Source organism: Mycteria americana, chromosome 5 (assembly GCF_035582795.1).
Source record: "Mycteria americana isolate JAX WOST 10 ecotype Jacksonville Zoo and Gardens chromosome 5, USCA_MyAme_1.0, whole genome shotgun sequence".
In the NCBI taxonomy this organism is placed as follows: domain Eukaryota; kingdom Metazoa; phylum Chordata; class Aves; order Ciconiiformes; family Ciconiidae; genus Mycteria; species Mycteria americana.
The window spans coordinates 67459981-67477329 of record NC_134369.1 but is presented as its reverse complement, the minus strand read 5'-3'; the positions used below and the strand labels follow the sequence as shown (position 1 = coordinate 67477329).

General features: G+C 58.1%; 1 protein-coding gene across 1 annotated transcript; it reads right to left on the bottom strand.

The window, feature by feature from the left end:
• Nucleotides 1-973: 973 nt before the first annotated feature.
• On the bottom strand, nt 974-3711 carry SIX1 (SIX homeobox 1). Its single transcript, XM_075501565.1, has 2 exons — nt 3112-3711; nt 974-2231 (listed from the first exon to the last, which is right to left on the bottom strand). The coding sequence occupies exons 1-2, from the start codon at nt 3669-3671 to the stop codon at nt 1943-1945; spliced, it is 849 nt and encodes a 282-aa protein (XP_075357680.1). The 5' UTR covers nt 3672-3711; the 3' UTR covers nt 974-1942.
• Nucleotides 3712-17349: the final 13638 nt, after the last annotated feature.

Below are 17349 nucleotides of genomic sequence, written 5' to 3'. Positions count from 1 at the left end.
GGGGGCACCGACCGTCCCGTCCCGACCCCGCGGCCCCCGCGGGGCGCAGCGGGGCCCGGCTCCAGGCCGCCTCCCGGGCCGGGCTGCCGGGGCCGGGGTCGCCGCGCACGGAGGGGAGCTCCGTGCTCCCACCCGACGTCGGGTTTTGCCCCGGCTCCACCCGCGGTCGTGGATGCGCGCAGACACGCAGATGCGCGCCCACTCGCGCGGCTTGCGCGCCCAAGCGCGGGATTTGTGCCCTCCGCCCTGCTCCCACGGACCCCACATTGGGTCCTGCCCGGGGGGGGCGGAGGGTCACCGGCTGCCCCGGCCATGCCCCCCCGAAGGGCCGTGGGCGCTGGAAGCCCGGCGGGATCTGGGCTGGGCGCCCCGAGGGGGCGGCCGGTGCCAGGCCGGAGGGCGGAGGGAAGCCGCCGCTGCCCGGGCCCCGGGCCCCCGGCTCCCCCGCAGCCGGAGCCGAGGAGGGGGACGGATCCGCCGCCCCCCATTCCCGGCGGGGGTGGGGGGTCCGCGGGGGGCTCTGGAGCGTGTCCGGGTGCCGGGGGCGGCGCGCCCGTGTGGGGATGAGCGGGCGGGCCGCGGAGCGCTGCGGCCCGGCAAGACCCTCCTGCAGAGGGTGACATTTCTCCATGGCCCGCGACCCCGAGAACAAACACGGCAGAGACTTAAATAAACACGCACTTAATGATGCAAAACGCTAACAGGGGGGAGCGGCACCGGCGGCCCGGCCGCAGCGAGGCCCCGACGGGGCGGGCGGCGGGGGCGAGCCGCTCCCCCCCGGCCGGGCGCCCGGGTCCCACGGGGAGACCCCACGCAAGCAGTGGGTCCCCTCTCCCCTTCCTCCCTCGGTGACGAAGGCACCGGCTGTCCCCCCCCGCAGCCCAAGCGCCTGCGATACGGCCCGTCGGGTGGGGGGTAAGGGCGGGCAGAGGGGCAGGGGCTCGCCCCTGCAAAGAAAAGCGCAGCCTGGGTGTTCTGCCATCAGCGTTGTTTAATTTAGACTGTTTAGGTACAATAGAAAATAAACCTGAAAGCACATGCGATTTTTGGTAACAAATACTCGAGACAGACAGCATCGTCCGCGGGCTCTCTGCAAGCCGGAGGAGGACGGCGGGGAGCGGGGCCAGGCGGGAGAAGGCGACGCGGAGCTGGCGGGGCAGCCTGAGGAATACTCGGTCAGGAGGAAACGGCCGTCGGCTTTTATTATCGTTATCCTAATTTTTTAGCCACATCGATGCATTTCTCCACGGGGGAGAAGGAAGCCGGGGGACACGGGCCCACGGGAGCTCGCTCGCTATAACCGCCTCGCACAGCCGCAACAAGACGTAGGCACTTGTTAAAACTCTAATACTGCAGCTTTCGCCTTTTTTTTTTTTCCCTTTTTTTTTTTTTAATTTAAAACTACATCGAAATCTTTCCGGTAAGGCTAAATATGAAAAATGTAAACGTAACTTCCCCTCCCTCCTCCCGCTGCAGCACAGGGCTCGGCACAGCGGTTCGCTCCCTCTGCTCCGTCCCGGCTCCCCGCCGGCCCCGCGGGCACCCGGGCGGGCAGCAGCAGGGATGCGCTGGGGTCCTGTTGGGGTGGAATCGGATCCAGCTGGGGTTGGGGTTTGGGGATATTTTTTTTTCTTTTCTTTTTTTTTTTTTTTTGTAATTCCCGCTGGGACCAGCTCCTTTGAACTCGAAGGGCTGAGGGTTTCTGCCGCTCTCTGCGTTTGGCTACGTGGAAAAAAAAAAAATCAAAATAAAAATCATGGTGATAGCGGGAGACGCTGGGGGAGAACTGGACCAGGAGCCGATGTGGGGTTGTGTGAAAGAGCCGAGAGTCCCGTCAAGATTCAGCGGGTGAGCTGTAAAACCAGGTGCTGTCCTCTATGTACAACCCAGAGCCTCTGTCCCCAAGCGAAACCTCCTCTCCCGTTCCTCCGGCCGCGGGCCTTTAGGATCCCAGATCCACCAGGCTGGACGTGAGGGGTCCCAGCAGCGAGTCCTGGAGCTGGTGGCCTTGGAGACTGTGAGGGGTCTGGGATGCAGCTAAGCCGCTCAGGGAGTAGCCGGAGCTCCTGGCGTGGCCGAGGTTTCCCTGCAAGAGCAGGACCGAGTTCTGATCCGGGCTTTGGGGAGGAGAAAACTCTTCCTCGGAGCTGGACATGAGGGGTTTGCTCCCATCCAGAGGCGAGAGTTGGTTCGGTTTGTTGGTGGCCGCGTTGTTGTTTTCCGTGTTCTCCCTGCGGAAAAGAAAAAAACAAAACAAAACAAAACAAAAAACAAACCCCACAACGGGGATGTTACGGCGGGCGGGAGGCGCCGGGGATGAGCGCTGTGCTAATGCCCCCGCTAAACCCTTCGCATCGTGGGAGCAGATGCCTCTCCCCGCAAAATAAAAAAAAAAAAGTCCCTAATATTTTCATAACGGATCGTCCCCATTTCTTTTTACCCTCCTACAAATAGGTGTACACCGGTAATTTAGGTGAAGAGGAAATGTTGGGGGGGGGGGATTTTTTGAAGCGAATTTTCTCGTTTTAATTAAAAATGAAAGCGCGGCCCGGGGACGAGCAGGGTGCGGGATTTTCTCTAGCAGGCTCGGTGGGGAGGTTGTTGGGGGAGACAAAAAGTGGGGCGATGCCCTCCGTGGCTCTCCGCTTCGCCGGGCCGAGCCGCCGCCGCCCCGCACCGAGGCCACCCCGGGCGGCGCCACCGGCGCCGCCCGGGGTGGCCTCGGTGCGGGGCGGCGGCGGCTCCGGGACCGCGTCGCTGCCGGTTTACCCGGAACGGCAGGCAGCAAACAAAGGCGGCGGAGCGGCCTGGAGAGGCCGGTGAGGGGCTCGCTGATCCCCCCCGGGCAGGTGGGGTGGGGAGGCGAGGAGCGGGGTCCGGTGGGTCTCGGGTGGAAAACCCACTTGGGTTTCCACGGCGTGTGTGTGTGGGGAGGGAAACGCAACGCGGCTTGGGGGGGGGGGGGGGGATTGGGGGGGGGGGAGCGAGGTATTTTCGCTGCTCCCATCCCATCCCATCCGCCGCCGGGTGCTCGCCGCCTTCCCGGTCGGCCCCCGCAGGGGGGAGCGGGGAGAAAAGGGGTTACGGGGAGGATGGGGGGGTAGCAAGTACCTTTCCTTCGCCTCCGCCGCTCGGTCCCGCTGCCTCCGGTTCTTGAACCAGTTGCTGACCTGGGTGGTGGTGAGGCCGGTGGCTTCCGCCAGCTCCCGCTTCTCCCGGGGGGACGGGTAGGGGTTGTGGGCGTACCATTCCCGCAGCACGCCCCGGGATTTCTCCTTGAAGCAGTAACTGGTTTCCTCGCCGTCCCAGATGGTGCGGGGCAAAGGGAATTTTCGGCGGACGCGGTATTTGCCGACGGCGCCCAAGGGTCTGCCCCGCAGCTTCTCGGCTTCCACGTAGTGCGCCTTCAGCCAGAGCTGCTGCAGCTTGGGGTGGTTGTGGGGGGAGAACTGGTGGCTCTCCAGGATCTTGTAGAGCTCGCGGAAGTTCCCGCGGTGGAAGGCCACCACGGCCTTGGCCTTCAGGACGCTCTCGTTCTTGTGCAGGTGGTCGCAGGCCGGCAGCGACCAGAGGAACCGGCCCAGCCTCTCCAGGTTCCCCCCTTGCTGCAGCACCTCGCAGACGCAGGCGACCTGCTCCTGCGTGAAGCCAAACGACGGCAGCATCGACATGGCCGGGCGCGGCGGCGGCGGCGGGAGGAGGAGGCGGAGGCGGCGGGCACCCCGCGGGAGCGCGGCGGCGGAGGGGCGGCGGGGAGCCGCCCGCCGGGCCCGGTCCCGGTCCTGGTCCTGGTCCCGGCCCCAGAGCGGGGCGGCGCGGCGGCAGCCGGGGGCGGGCGAGCGGGGATGCTCGTCGCGGCGCCGGGGGGACTTTGTCCCCGCTCCGCCGCCGCCGCGCTTAAAGCGCCCGAGCCCCCGCGCCGCGCTGATTGGGCGCCCGCGGCTCGGCCCCCGCCGCGGCGGGCCCGGCCCGGCCCGGCCCAGCCCAGCCCAGCCCGGCCCAGCCCAGCCCGGCCCAGCCCGGCCCGGCGGGCAGAGCCTCGGCACGGGCGGGCGGGGCCTGGCGGCGGGGACCCGGCCCCGGCCCCGGCCCCGGCCCCGGCTGCGCTTCCCGCTGCCGCCTCTGCGCGGGTGCGGCCCCGGCCCCGGCCCCGGCCCCGGCGGCGGCTGCGGGGGGAGCCCCGCCGCCCGCACGCCCGGGCGCATCTCCGGGGAAGCCGCTCCCGGCGGAGTTTGTCTTTCCTTCTTCCACTGTTCTTTTTTTTCCCCCCAAACTCCTGCCCCCCGCAGCTCCCCCCCCCCCCCGCTCGCCGTCCCCTGCCCAGCCCGCCCGTGTGTAATTGCCTTAACGCTGGGGATGAATAAATAATGCTTTAGCCAACAGCGGAACTGTACGCGGGGCCGTGCGCCCCCTCTCCCCCCCCCGCGGTCTCCTGCCCCGCTCGGCCCCGCTCGGCCGCGGGGGTCCGGGGCCGCCCCCGGAGGGGTCCCGGGCAGCCCCCGGAGGGGGTCGGGGCAGCCCCCGGAGCCCCCGCGGAAGGCGGCGGGCGGCAGAACTGCACCGGCCGGCGGCGCTTTAATTAGCCGGATCCTCGTTTGCACACCTCGCTCCAAAGCAATTATTTAAAAAATTAGAAAACAATTAGGCTCCCTAAGCAAAGATAATCTATTGTCAGCAGCCGGGACGGGCTGGGAGATGAGGACAATGCGGCGAGATAAGGGCAGGGAGCGGGGGAAGAGGGTGTCTTTATGACTGTATTTATCTTTGATGAGATAAGTCGAAACCAGTATTTTAAGCACGCTCCGGAACGCTTTTGAGTCAAGAACGAGTTCGCTCCGCGGGTGCTAATACCCATCGCAGGGCTCTTTAAAACCTGCTTGTCTTCACTAAAGACAGTCGGATTTATTTGACTTTAAATGCTCGAAGTTCAGAGCAGCGCGTTCGGGGCCGAGGCGGAGAAGGGCTCCGAGCCGGGGCCGACGGCCCGCCCGCTGCCTGCTGCCCGCTGCCCGCTGCCCGCCCGCCGCCTCTGCCCGCGATACGACAGGGGAAAGGCCGGTCCCGATATTTTCCTAAATCCGGACTGTTGTTTTTCCCATGTACTTCGCGTCTCGGGCTGTTTAAAATAAGCCCCTGCCACCCAGTCTGTACAGTGGCTTTACTGTGTACGCTGGAGTCAGGGCGCTTCAATATCCCATGACCGTGTGTCTGGTAATTTTCCCTTGCCATTTTATTTTAGTACTTATGATGTTGCAGATGAAGTCTTAAAGAGCTGCAATGTCCTCCCAGAAGGAATGTCTGCTTGGAACAGATCCTTATTGACAAGGCAGCTGTGTGGGGACCGGAACGGAGCCTTAAACCCGGCTCTAAAATCGACTAATACCCTAAAGTCTGGAGCAAGTGCGCAGAATTACAACGCATGGGCTCGCAGCCGCCCGCGGCCGCGTCCTGGAAGAGCAGTGCCCTGCCCAGCCGGGGAGATGGGCTCCCCCGTCCCTCCTTTTTATTGTCATTAATTTGTAGGGTTTTTTTCTTTCAATAAGGTGCTCAGTTCGGGAAAAGCACGGACCCGAGGGCTTATACCTTCGGGATGAGGAGGAGAGAAATGCAAAGCGGGGCTGAGGAAGCTCCTGGCCATTTTAACGAGAGCGGTTTTCTCTTGCCCTCACATTTCTCCTCTTTTTTTTGTTTTTGTTTTGTTTTGTTTTTCCTTTAAAAGGCCGACCAAACCAAACACCGCTCTTGCCGGGAATAAGCAAATTATCCCGGCGGGGCTGGCGGGGACGGGCGAGGGCTGAGCCGGGGCTGCCCCGCGATTCCCGAGCGGGACTTTATTCTCCCGTGTCACCAAAATTCACGCGAGGAGGGGACAGCCTCGCCGGGGTCTGCCCGGGAGTTACACCCTGCAGAACGAGAACCGGTCAGCATCAACGTTAATTACTGCCCGGCGTTGGTTTTCCTACAAATTGGAAAACCTTTCACTTTAAACCACGGAAAGAGACATATGGATTCCCAGACCACCCCATCCCATTTAGCCCTTGAAAATCACTCGGAAAAAATAGTTTCGAGCCGCTCCAAGAGAAAAAAAATAAGGCAGATGCGAATAGCTAAATAATAACAACACAACGGCGCGGGGCTGCCGCCGGCTGCTTCTCCGCCTTTTATTTTTCGGCGGCAGAGGAGCAGCCCGGCGGGCTCACCCCGCTCCCACCCGGGCAAACCGCTTGGCCTCGCCCCCCCCGGGGCTCCTCCGCCGCCGGGGCCTGGCCCCTCCGCGCCCGCGGAGAGGAGGCGGCCGGCCGAGGGGCCGGTGCGCGGCCGCGGGGGCCTCCGCGCCTCGCCCCGCTTGCCGGGGCAGCGCCCGGCTCCGTGCGTGCGGGGACTTCGTCTCGTCGCTGCTTCGTTCGATGCGGCGTTACGGAGCGGGGTGAAGAGGGGTCCCCGCCACGCTCTGCGGGTTTTCCGCGATTTCGCCAGAAAACCAAAACAAAGCGGAAAAACCGACCTGAAGACGACTCCCATCTCCCCCCGCCCCCCGACCTGAGAAAGCAAGCTCTTCCCCAACCGAAAAGCAATTTAATTTTTTTTTTTCCTTGCAGTGTGAGGGTCTGGGGGAAACAAATCGCGGGGCAAAATTAAACCGGCGGCGTTTTTTTCCGGAGCCCCGTCCCGTCCCGGCGGTGAGCGGGGCCGGCGGGCGGTAACACAACGCTGCCGCTTTCCGAACCTTTCGAAGGCGAAACCCAAAACCGCCCCATTAAGTCAATGAGGTTTGTGTTGTAGAGGGCTCCTTTCCCATCCACTTGCTGTTCTGAAAAATAGATCGCGTTTCGTTATCTCGAGTGAGGATCTGCAACGTGATACCGGATCCACGCTGCCTTCCCTGCCGAATGCGAGGCGCAGGGGAGACAGCCAGCTTCCCCGGCTTATTCCTCAACAATAAAGGAGTTGTATTTTCTTTCTCTCCCTCTCTTCCTTTATTATTCTATTTTTTTAATGAGGAAGGACAAGCCCCTCTCCATATGCATCCCTCTTCTCTTGCAGGAGCCTTTGGCCCGGCGCGCCTGCAAACCGGTGCAACCTTTAATTACTCGGTAGTAAATTGCCCTCCAGACACCTGTAAAAACAAAGCCGGTGTCCGTGGGGCGGGGGCTGGGTCCCCTCCCGCCGCCCCGGCCTCTCCCCCCGCTCCCGGGGTGCCCGGCGGCGAGGGACCCCTGCACCGAGCGGGGTCAGGCCGGGCCGGGGCTGTCGAGGAGGGACGGGACGGGACGGGACGGCGAGGGGCAGGATAAGGGTAAGGATAAGGGTAAGGATAAGGCCTTCCCGGCGGGGCGATCCCCCGGGCACAAAGGGCTCTTTCTTCCCGCACTTACCGGGACATTTTTCAAAGGATTAGAGGTGATCACGCGTCGGCTTTTTCTCTCCGAGGGCCGATACGTCTTTCTGTCCCTGTCCCCCCACACCCTTATTTTCTCCGGCTTTTGCCGTGGGACCCCCCCCTCCGCTGTCCTCCCCCCTCTCCTGCTGGCTAATGTACCTCCTGGATGCTGATTCTTTTAAGCTACGAAGAATTTCCTTTCGGGAGGTGAAACCCTCCAGCTCCTCCTGTTCAGAGGAAAGTGCTAGTGACGGTAATACGGGGTGACACTAAATAAACAGTTAAAGCAGGGCTGGAAAGATGGAGTTAATTATCCAGTGAGCTACATTTAAACCGAGACCAGGAGGGGCTGATTTGTTTTGGCGCAGGGAACTGAGAAGGAGACGAGCCACCGAGGTCTCCTTGCTCCTCTTTGGAGGCTCTTTAACTTGTCCTTGCTGTCGCCGGCCCGGGGACCAGCTTCCCCTGGCCCGGCCCGGCGGCGGGGTCCCCGGCCGGGCCCCCCCGAGCCGCCGCCTGCGCAGCCCCGGGGCCGCGGCGCTGGGGGGTCGGTGCGAGCCCGGCACGGGAGCGGCGAATTCAGGGCTCCGGAGGTGTTTTTATCCATGTTTGTCTGCTTTTTCTTCCCCAGACGCTAGATAAATTCTCGGCTGTGCGGCTGGCCGGTGCCTGCGCTCCTCAGGTAAGTCCGCACACCAGCAGCAGCTCCGCGATGCGCTTTTGTTTTTTACTTTTTCCCTCCTCCTTCCTTCTTTTTCTCATCTTTTTTTTTTTTTTTTTCCTTAAGAAGTCTGATATTAATAATCCCCGTATGCCCCTCTTTCCGGGTCATTACGGTACTGCTGGTCTCTAATCAATCCTAATGCGATGGCAATTGGAGTCTCTGATGAATGCATCTCAGGTTTCTTGTAATGGCTCTACCACATTTTCCTGGACCTCCTTCTTTAACCTGAGATGCCAGGGGGACGTCTCCGTTCTCAGCTGCTGATTACTTCAAGATGTTTGGGCTGGTGTGGGGAGAGAGGGAGCGAGCGAGGCAGCCTGCCCCTGAATAATCTGGAACTGAATTGGATGAGCCGTTTCCTAAATCAAAGGACAACGGCGGGGTTTAACTCCTTTTCTGCACGGGAGCCTGCCGGCTTGCCTTCTAGCCGGCACCGGCTACGCTGCATCTCCCCTGCGTGTTCGTGTCCGTGTGCATGACGCGACCCCCGGGTACCCACACACCTCCGCAGTGCGCAACTCCCCCCCCCCCCCCCCCGCCCCCCCACATCAGCCGCGGTCCCCCCACGGAAAGGGGGGACCCCCTCCCTCATCCCCAGCCGCTCACACCTCCCCAAACCCCCCAGTGCCGCCGGGGGGTCCGCTCCCCCCACGCTGGGGGGGTAGGAGCCCCACGCCGGGGGGGCGGGACCCCCCGCGGGCGCGCGGGACCCCCCCGCGGGCGCGCAGGGACCGCGCAGCAGCAGCGCGTTATTCGGCGGGCGATTCGCATTTTGGCGGCGTTGTTTTTCCCTTCCTCAGCATAACGGCGCTTGCCGCCACCCGAGACGACGCTAATGGCCATTTTTCTGGCTCTTTTTGGCCTTTACACGAGAGAACGCGGCTCGAAGGAGGCCGAAGCGGGCGGCCGCGGGGTCCGTGGCTGCTGCCCCCGAGCACAGCCCTCCCCGCACCGGCGGGAGGTTCCCCCGAGGTGCGGTCCTCCGTGAGGAGAAAAAACACGCCCCGGCTGCCCCTCTGTAGCCGGCAGCGGAATATGCCCCAGCGCAACCCAACGCGCGTGGGCAGCTTCGTCTGCGCTCCTGTCAAGTGAGGGTGTTCGGGGTGGGTGGGGGGTATGTATTTGAAACGAATAATTTAATTTCTTTAAATGTAAAAATTCACCTCTGGCAGAAAAGCAGCGAGGATTGAAGACAGCACCCGGGCGGGGCCGGTGCGCGCCCACTCCGCGCCCGCGGAGGCGGCTCCGGCGGGGCCCGGCCCGGTCCTCCCCTCCCCCGGGAGCCCCACGCGGGAGGCGGCCGCGGGGCACCGCGCAGCCCCCGCGGGACAAAGCGCAGGCGCGGAGGGGCCGCCCGCGGAAGCCTGCGCGCTGCTGGGAGCGGCGGGGGAGGACGGAGGCGGCGGGACCGCGGCAAGGCAGCCCCTGCACGCCCTGCCCACGCCGCGACGCCCACCCACCCGTGTGCACACACGCGGGTGTGCACCCAGCCGCCCCCTTGCGTGCACGGTCACCCACGAATGTCCACACCCATTCCCGTGTGCGTGCGGACACTCGTGTGCACAGTCCCTCACGTCTCCGCGCACCCGTGCGCACACGTCCATCCCCCGTGCGCACACCCACTCGCGTGTAGGCGTACCCCCGTGTGTGCACACCCACTCGCGTGTGGGCATACAATCCTGTGCGCACACACTGAGCCATGTGAACACTCCCACAGCGCTGTGTGCGCACACCCACCCACGTGTCCGCATCCCACCCATGCGTGCACCACCCACACGCATCAGCGACACTCACCCGCGCACAAGGGCCTCCCCCACGCGTGTCCGGGCAGGAAGCCGGGTGTGAGTGGGTCCTCTCCGTCCCTTCCTTTGGTGATGGCTGGGGCAGGGGGGTGCTGGACACGGGGGAGCACACAACCCCTCCCCAGCACCCCTATTTTTGGGGGAAAAAAAAAAAAGGGGGAGTGCGGTGGTTGGGTCTTTCTGCAAGACCTCACAATGGTTTTTGTGCCAAATGCTGCAAAAAAATTTAAAAAAAATAAAATTTCAGGAAAAAACAGCCGATTTGGAAGGGGGCTGCCAGGCTTCCCCCCCCGCCGCTTCTGCCACCAGTGCCCGGCCCGGGAGGGGCCCTCCCCGGCCTGGGGGTCACAGCCCGGGGGCTCAGGGGGACCAAGGAGGCCCCAGCGGCTCCCCCCGCCCTCCCCCAGGGCCCCCGCCAAGGCCCGGCCACCTCATCCCCACGGCTGTGGGCTGATGGGGGGCACAAACACGTCCCTTTTTGGTATCCCTCGTCCCCCCTCCGTGCCATCTTCAAGCCCAAATCCATCTCTCCCACCTGGCCGATGCGAACGGCATAATCCGCCCTCTGAACAGGGCGCTGCCCTGGGTTGGTAGGGCGGCAGAGGGGACCAGGGACAGGATTTACCTACGGGGCTCTGTTTGCCTACGTGCTTTGCATTTGGGCGCTGAACAAATATTTTCGTTGCCGGGGGGCTGTGCTGGTTGCGGTTGGGCCAAGGGAAGAGGCACCGTCAACCCCTCGGATGGGGTTGTGATTTCGGGAGGGCGTCCGGGCCCTGCGGCAGGGCAGCGGGTGTGCCTGCCTGCGGGGATAAGGGGTTGGGGGGCCCGTCCCGCGCCCGCCGCCTCAGTGGGTTTCTGAGCGAGCTGCAAAAAAAGGACCTTTCACCTCTCATTAGTGATGCCATCAGTGGCTTGGCAGAGCGGAGCTGAGGTCACGTTACATATGGCACACAATCTGTTCAGCGCCGGCAACACCAGCTTTGAAATTTTAGAGAGGGGAAAGGTCACCCTGCGTAAGCCGAGGTCTGGGGGTCCTCCGCTCTGTCTGCGCCCTGGGTGGGTCTCCATATGCCTCCATCGTCGCCAGCCTCCCTCTGTCTGGCCCTGAGAGATGCTCAGCCCGTCTTCTCTTCTGCCTCCTGAATTTGCAGGGAATCACTTAAATGAAGGGAACGCTTTCACGCCGCCTTTCCTTTACCCTTACAGAAAGCCTCTAACAGCACTGTTTTGTTTTTTTTTTCCCCTCCTTTCTCTTCCCAGCATGAACCTGTCTCTAATGACTGGTTATTTATTTTTTCAAACAACATACAATGCAGCTTTCCAGGAGAAAATGAGTTGTCTCTGTTTATCAGCAGATCTGTCCAGACGGGTAAGTTTACCCTTCTCAGACCTGAGTATATAATTTCATAGACCTTCAAAAGTGCTGTGCTTCCATGGTGATTAAAACTTCTCGCTCCTGAATCTTGCTGGGGTATTTCAGGTTTCATGCCACTGGATCTTAGAAAAGCACATCTGTACAGTCGTATTTCTTTCATCTGAAGAGCCGGAAAAAAGCAAACCCAATATATTTTGTGCTTGGAAATATAGGACACATTATGTTAAATTAATTCCTGGTGTAACTCACTACGTTGAATTTTGGTAGGATCCTGTCGGGGCTTCATCCGGAATGATTCCGGAGGTGATGACTGTGGGAAAGAAGTTACCATTTTCCCACGTATGACAGCTGACAGCATAAGTTCATGCCCCTTCTCAGCCCCACTGCAGAACCTTATTTTGCAAACTTTATTTTTTTAAATACATGGAGCCTGATTCTTAAGCACTTAAAGTAACTTGGATGGGAGTTTCTGGCATGCAGCTGTTGCAGAGAGATCTTCAAAAGGACAGTTTGCTTCTACGCAGGTCATCACTAAAAAGGCTCTAAATGAAATAGATGCTTATCTTGGGAATCCCTGAGAAGCTGGAGCTGAACCAACATGCAGTCCGGATTCAGGATATACCTTTCTGCCTGCCCCAGCGAGGCATCCGAACAGCCACATGCAAGGGAGCTCGTTCCAATTTCCTACTAATAGGGCTACTTGCGTGGATTTTAATTTTTAAATAGGAATAGTCTTCCGCTGTCTGTCAAAGAGAGGGGTTGGGAGCAGAGGTATGAGACGGCTTATATTCAGAAATGGAGATGCTGAGATCTGTCTACGGTTTTTGTCACAAACGATGTTTTCATAGCATGGGGCTAGCTGCGCTCCTAGTTATTGAGTGCAAATCTGTCGATGTAAATGGAGTTCATTGCAAGTGGGAAGGGGATTTAGCCATAATTTTCCGCCGCTGTCTAATCACTGTAGTCTGAAGAAAGCAACATATGTATAATGGTAGCTGAGATGCAGGAGGGGTAGAAGCTTTCTACCAATGAGAACCACATTAAATAATTAATTCCCAATTGCCTTTCTACATTAGTGCTTTCAGCTAAGAAAGCCGGTCGGCTTTGTAAGGCCCCAGGCAATGAAACATTTGGTGCATTGTCAGTCCAAAAGTGGAGGTAATAGATATCCAGGGCGGGCTGGAAAAGTGCTACTCTCCATCCTGCCTTTGCATATTCCAGCTGCACAGCCTCATTCCTCATCCCCTCCTTTGCCTTACTTAAGTTTGACAGGACAGCATCTCTTCCGAGGTGGCTGCTGAGGAAGCCAAAAGTGTATTTATTTTACTGAAGCCAGAGGAACTTAATGTTTGAGTCTAAAAATGGAGTATACAGAAGTTGGTCTCTCTTTTATCAGCAGACCAAATCTGATGGGTTAATAAGGAAAGGAATGGATTTCCCCCTCCTTTCCCATTTGCCCCCCTTACCCCATCTGCAGGTCCCCCAAGCTCAGCCTGTCATCTCAGGACAGGTTGGGATCTTTCAGGCTCGTACATCATTCGCAATCAAGATCTTGCCACGAGAAATGAGTTAACAAGCCTTTTGATGTGCAAGTCATCAGAGACTGCTCTGCTCACCTTCTGAGATAAATATACGTGTGTGTGTGTGTGTGTGTGTGTGAAGCTGAAGAAGAAAAGGAAGCGTTGGAATAAATTGCCTGGGGAGGTGGGAGATTCTCTGTTAAAAACAGGTCTAGACAAACATCTGTCAGAAAATACCGACGGGTATTTGATCCTGTCTTGGAGCTGGGCAAAAGACTGAATGGTGTTGTCAGGTCCTTTCCAGCCCCGAGAGACCACAGGTATATGCATATATATGTGCATGTGTGTGTAGGTGTATATATTTATGTGTGTGTGTATATAAGTATATATTTGCAAATGTTCTGTGAAAAGGTCTTGGCCTCCGTGATATTTTGTGGCAGTAAATCCTGTAGGTTAATTACACATAGGTTTGCTGTCTCTCAGTTTCATTACATTTGAGTTTCAGTTCTGATTAATTTAACATCCTTTGTGCCTCGAGTGGATCAGATCACAGGGTCTAATCTACTGGCCGTATTTTTCTTCCCTGCCCTTTTCTTCAGCTCTCTTCATACCAAGTGAAGTCCCTTCAATTCTGGGAGCTTTTCGACAATTCCACTTACTCCCAAAGCACATCTGTGAGCCCACTTGGGTTACGCTGCTTGAGGTAAGGTCATAATAGTAGAAACTTATCTTTATTACTAGATGCAATAGATCTAGATGCCTGGAGAAGCTGTTTGGCTGAACAAGAGGACGGCATGAAAGATTTGGGTTTTTTTTATCATTATTTTTGTACACAATCACTTTCCAAAGCATCCCTGTGCTTTAAAGACAACGTGGTCATGGCCGCTGCTGGTACCCCTATAACTTCTTTCCACGCATGCAAACCTCAGCAGGACCGCTGGAGCTGCAGGCTGTGTTTGAGGAGTGCGTTGGCAGCTTACTTGGGCTTATGCATGGAGGACAGGGAGTTACCAAGGGCCAGGACTTGCTGTCCTTTACACAGGAGCCAATTTTAAATTCTTCTATTAAAATTCATTTGAAAGTGAGTTTTGTCACTGTGACATATGGAGGTTCCCCTAAAGACGGGGTCCTGTGCAACTCAGCATGGGAGACAGAGGAGAGGCTGTTCCATGATAGACTCCAAGTAGGTGAAAAAGGGTTTTGCAGGGGTGAGGAAACTGGTTTTGTGGAGGAAACTGTGTAGTAATTCCTCTGTCAAGAGCCCCAGAGCACACCTACACCAGGCGATGCTGATATTCCCTGCGACACCTCCACCTCCCAGAAGCTGTGCCCCTGGACCGTGAAGCACCACTGCACCTCCCTGGCGAGTGCTGGGTGAAGCCCGAGATGCTGCAGCGAGTTGCAGGAATCAACACCAAACTGTGTAGCAGAAACTGAACCCTGAATTTCTGAAGCCAAATGCTTGGGATGAGCCAGGCTGCAAAACTCTGTGACCTAGGCTTTTAGCCCCCACAACTAGCCTTCATGAGGTTTAAGAGGTGACTTCTCTTGCCTGTCCATCTTATCCTTCCAAAAGACCTTTGTCCCCTGTAGCAAAGGCATGAGAACGAAGCCTAGCAACTGCGTTTGTAACCTGACGTACTAGCTGAAATCACCAGCTACTGCAGAGTATATTAGCCCACTGGGACGTACTCTGTGATGACCATGGAGGGCACACACCGCCACTTCTGCCAAGACCACAGCAAGGCAGCAGCCTCCAGCCTGGGGACAGGCAGTGAGCCCCGACACCGCCGCAGCACGAGCAGCCGCAACTCGTGAGTCAGTCCTCAGGCAGGGTTTGAAGAGTGGCTGTGAGATAAGTTCACCTTTCGGCTGTACGCTGCTGGCAGATGGTGAGCTGAGCTCTCCTGCGTGTTCGTTCAAGGACTGCGAGCAACAGGGAGAAGAAGGTGGTTTACGAACTCCTTGGGTGGCAGGCTGTACAAAACCAGCGGGGCTCTTCCAGGGGATGCTACATCTCAGCTCACGGCGGGATGTGATACAGGTTTTGATGCCAGGACAAGGAACTCTTTGCGAGCCAACCTCTGGCAGAGTTTGGTTAGGCAGCCCAGTGAAGGCAGAGGTGAGAGAGAGGAACGTGACTGTCCCCTAGAAACACGTCCGAGAGGAAAGAGCTCTTTAAGGGGAAGGACAAAATGGGCGCAGGACAGACGAGCGCGGGCCGGCTGTGAGCACGCACGAGCTGGACGTTGGAACAAGGTCTCCAGCCATCGATATGTGATGCTCTGCAGCAAGCGCGATAGAAATCACACTAATTTTACAAAGGACCTCAGCACAGGTACAAAAGGGCTGAGATGGGGTGTTCCCCGGCTCTAACCCTTAGTATTTAAGCATCACTTTTCATGAGGTCTGCCTGCACAGGGTCAGGCAGGCACGGCACTGAAGGCAGAACTTCCTGGCCAGCGAGTCCTTATTTGCCCTTCCAGAAGTAGCACATCTGAATGCACCGGAGGCATCAGCCATGTCAGATAGTCTTTCAGGGTGAAGGCGGAGGAGGAAGGGGGGGGTCTTCCCCCCATTTTGTTTCCTACATTCCTTTTGCTGGTGAACCGTTACCGTTGTGGCTGGGGCGGTTTGTCTGATGCCTCTTGGGTTTGTATTGCAGCCAGCGCTTCTGATTCTGTCTGGCCACATATTGTATTTGGCTGGTTGGCGCTCTCTAAAAATTCCTCTTTTGTTTTTTGCCTTTTTTTTTTTCTCTGTGGCATTTTAATATCTCACAACAGGCACCTTTACAAAGAGATTAAAGGTCTAAAAACAAACAGCCGCTTCATAGGCAAGCTTTAACACAGGTAACAACCCCTTGTAAAAGAGAATTTGGGGAGAATTTCTTGAGTGCGGGCAACACTTTTAAAACATTTCTTCCACAACACTGAGGAATTACAAACAACTCCTGAGCTAACATTCATGCAATCCAGTAGGAATTATTCAGGTAATTAAAGATGTAAAACCGTTTCAGGAGAAACTAAAGAGAGAGTGAAGCTGTATTGACCTCGAAAAGTTTCTACAGCGACGAGAGAAAATCCATACGCTTTTGGATGGGGAGTGGATGCAGTTCAGCTACGGGGAAGGAAAGAGAGGAGCCCCAAATCCTTTAAGCTATTCGCTTAACCTGCTAGTAGAAAAACCATTGGAAATGTAGTCGAGGCTGTGCTGGACCTGGCTCGGCACCACAGACCCGGCCTTTTTATTGAGCTTAGTGAAAGTGCTTCAGAGCCTTGCTGGGCCCTGGGACGAGGGGAGAGCTGGATGGTCGGGATTGCGCAGCCAACAGACTCGTGTAAGGAGCAGGGATCCCTTGGCAGGGAGATCAGGATGCTTTGTCCTCCTGTGAACTTTTGTAAACGAAGTTTTAACTCAAACCCCTTCCTTTTGGTGATTTAAAGTAGATTTTTTTCCCTCCCTCACCTGAGAGGATTCTTGGGGGGTACCATTCCCATGTTCTCCCGTTCTCCATTAAGGCTTTCCAGCTGGTAAGTCTGGGGAGCTGCTCGCTTGGCGGGGGGGGTCTTTTCCTCCTGCGTCCACCCTCTCCTGCCTGGCACAGGGGTTGGGATGTGTTAGCAGGTGCTGGAAGCCTGCACGGGGAGGTCAAGAGTGATCACAGCACAGAGCCCTTCCCAAGGGCTGGTTTTGGCAAACGCCAGCCTGGCCCGAGGGCGCGGAGGACTCCTCAGCCCAAGGGAACAGCGTGGTCCTGGCCGCATGAAGATGGCTCGGGACTGGCTGAAGCTGTGGCCGTGCCGAAAGGTGCTCGGTTACAAGGACTCCGGGACGGTGGGGAAATGAAGCTCAGGGGATAGCAGCGTGGAGGGGGATTAGCTAATTAACGCACAGCTTGATTAGAAAGTCGGAGCCAGGCATGTGAGTCCTGCTCTCCTCCTCCCCCCGTTCCTGGTGCTGACCCTTCTCGCTGCAACTGCCATGTAGGAAGCCGCTGGAGTCCACTATAGGAAAAGTAAATATTGTCATTTCGAATAGAGAATGGTTTATTCTATAGTGGAACAGAGGGTGCCTTCTCTTTGAGAGGCCACACTGAACTCGGGGGGGATCATAGCCCACGCAGCTGCCAGCGAGGCTACTCTTTCCAATAGTCGCAAGCCCTAGTGCCAGGCGTGCCACCTTAAACCCAGAGGTGACAGGGGGATGTGTGTGGGGCTGGTGGGAACATGTCCAGTGGCTCCAGAGACTGTCCATTGCCTCCTTTCCCACAGGCAGGTCCTTTGCTTGTGCTTGGGCTCGGGTTTGAGCAAGGTGCTCGGGGCAGGATGGAGTTGCTGTGGTGCGATGGGAGCTGCACAGGGCATGTGGCAGTGGGAGCAGGCGCAGGAGCCGGAGATGCCGGGGGAGAGGAGGAGTATGGGCTCTGCCCTTCCCCACTGAAGCTGTGTGACCCTTTGTATAATCCCTTCAGCTTCGATGGCACCGTGGTGATTTACAGCACTAATGTTTTGATCCAGAACATGTTGGACCATGGGACACGA